This window comes from Anneissia japonica, unplaced genomic scaffold (genome assembly GCF_011630105.1).
Source record: "Anneissia japonica isolate Jap-2015-1 unplaced genomic scaffold, ASM1163010v1 scaffold288003_len116008_cov116, whole genome shotgun sequence".
In the NCBI taxonomy this organism is placed as follows: domain Eukaryota; kingdom Metazoa; phylum Echinodermata; class Crinoidea; order Comatulida; family Comatulidae; genus Anneissia; species Anneissia japonica.
Window position 1 is genome coordinate 3945 of NW_022750129.1, and position 2501 is coordinate 6445.

The 2501-nt window shown below is 27.8% G+C and overlaps 1 protein-coding gene across 1 annotated transcript in view; it reads right to left on the bottom strand.

Annotated features, from left to right (window-relative positions):
• Window positions 1–2135: 2135 nt before the first annotated feature.
• Window positions 2136–2501, bottom strand: part of LOC117121258 (three prime repair exonuclease 2-like) — an 18849-nt gene continuing 18483 nt past the window's right edge. Inside the window, exon 2 of the mRNA XM_033266395.1 lies at window positions 2136–2493. Coding sequence (XP_033122286.1) covers window positions 2336–2493 — 158 coding nt within the window. The 3' untranslated portion in view covers window positions 2136–2335. The remainder of the gene's footprint in view (window positions 2494–2501) is intronic.

The following is a 2501-nucleotide window of genomic DNA, read 5'->3' on the forward strand; positions in this document are numbered from 1 at the left end:
AATGATACAATGTTTCGGTTACTATTCCAAAACAAGAGAACAAAGTCTGATGCTAAGTGAGAATGGCAAACCTTGAATGCATAATTGGAAAATAGCTAAGTTAACTGTCTGTAATCTAGAATTACTAGCACCACAAACTTGCTGTATGTCTATGTTTAAACACGAGCCTATGCAAACATACGTATAATTTGAAGATAGCTAAGTTCACTGTCTGTAATCTAGAATTACCAGCACCACAACCTTGTCGTCTGTCTATGTTTAAACACAGGCCTATGCAAACATCCTATTACAGACAAATTATTAGATGATATAATGGGTATTATATTCCAAGATGATTTGATAGGAAACATACAGTTTGAAATGGCAGTCGAAGACGCAAATCGGGCTATTCAAGGTAATACAGTATTTACTTATTTCATCTTTACACTTTTTTCCTATTAATCTTTACCCACCCATAATATTTTTTCTTAACTTTATACATAAAAATTTGTAATTGTTACATATAAAAATTTATGATAGGTGTATTGATATTATTTTATTTTTTTTACTCAACAGACCAAACTGAAAATTCTAGTAATACTAAGGTCTTTGCTGATTTTTCCCCTTTAGTTTTTCCCTTTTCTTATTAATCTTCACACGCCAATACTATGCTTATACACCAAATATTTGTAATTATTACCTATAAAAATATAAATAATTTTGATTTTTTTTTACTCTACAGAACAAAACTCTATTGAAGGTAAGGTATTTACTGATTATTTCATTTTCACCTAGCTTATTTTTTTCCTTAATAATCTTCACACACCCATAATAATGTTTTGTTAATGCTTATACATCAACTATTGTAATTATTTGCTTTTTAAAATTTCTTTTTTGTTACAAACATAATTTTTTTTTCTTCTCATTTGTGGGTTTTGAATAAATTAAGCGTTAAATGATCAAACTTTGTTTATAATTTGAAATATATTTTTTTATTTTTTATACGCATACAGAAAACCAAAGCGAAGGATTAAATGTTCAAATTGAGGGTAAGGGCTTGACTCGTTATTATTGATGCTATTGGAAAGTTCTCAATAATAATAACTGAGATATATATATAGTTTTTAAATTTATTTTTAATTTTTTTTAATTTGTTTAAATTATTTTAATTTTTTAATTTTTATTTTTTATTTTCAAAATGTCCAACTTATACATCAACTATTGTAATTATTTGCTTTTTAAAATTTCTTTTTTGTTACAAACATAACTTTTTTTCTTCTCATTTGTGGGTTTTGAATAAATTAAGCGTTAAATTATCAAACTTTGTTTATAATTTAAAATATATTTTTTCATTTTTTATACGCATACAGAAAACCAAAGCGAAGGATTAAATGTTCAAATTAAGGGTAAGGGCTTGACTCGTTATTATTGATGCTATTGGAAAGTTTTCAATAATAATAACTAAGATATATATATATAGTTTTTACATTTTTTTAATTTTTTTTTCAAAATGTCCAACTCAAAAAGCTCGATCACCAAGCGCATAGAGGCTTTTTCGCATGATGCGCTCTACAAATCTAACTATTATTATTATATTTAATTTAATTGTAAACATTTTTTTTTATTTTACAGATAACCTATAACTGAAGAAGCTTAAAATAATGTTACCAAAAACAATATCAATTAATGATATAATAAACATGGGAATAACAAAAATTAATTTGAGTGTAAGGACTTGACTCGTTATTAGTTGATGCTATTGCAAAGTTTTCAATAATAATAACTGAGATATATATATATATATACTTCATTTAATTGTGAAAATTTTTTATTTTATTTTAAAGATGACCTAAAACTGATTACTTCTGAAAAACAAGTTCAATATACAAAAAATGGAAATTAACAACAATTAATTAGTTTTAAATGCTTATATATATACATTTAAGAAAATAACAATTTTATGTTAAAACATTTAAATTGGACAAAATCTTTATGTTAATTCTGAGTCAAAATAAAATTCGTACAAAAATGAATTTGAATTGCGTTGTTTTGCAATCATTTTTTACATGTCGACAACGCGAGACTTGTTCTTTTACCTTGCTTAGCAATCTCACCGGCTGCAACTATTTATAATTTTTGAATAAAGATTTTGCCATTCGAAAAAAATGATAAAAAAAAAAACAAGTCTCGTCTAAAAAAAAAGACTATTCGAAGAAATGCCACGTTTACATTAATCTGAAATTGTATGCACACAAAAACAAAGAGAGAAAGAGAAAAAAACAATTACCACATTCTAGAACTTTTTCGGGATGTAATATGGCTGAACGTCCGTCCACCTCGTTGCGTGCTCATCCATCTACCGGCACACTGCGTTTCCTCGGTTGAGCACAAGTTTGAGTAAAGTGATCACGTCCGATTCAGCACCGTGAACGTTTCTGGGTTTCACTCCGAAAGTCCGGACGAACATCTTCTGCAGGGCGTACGACCTCCTCGGCCTCTTCCACGCTTGCCAATCTGCACCC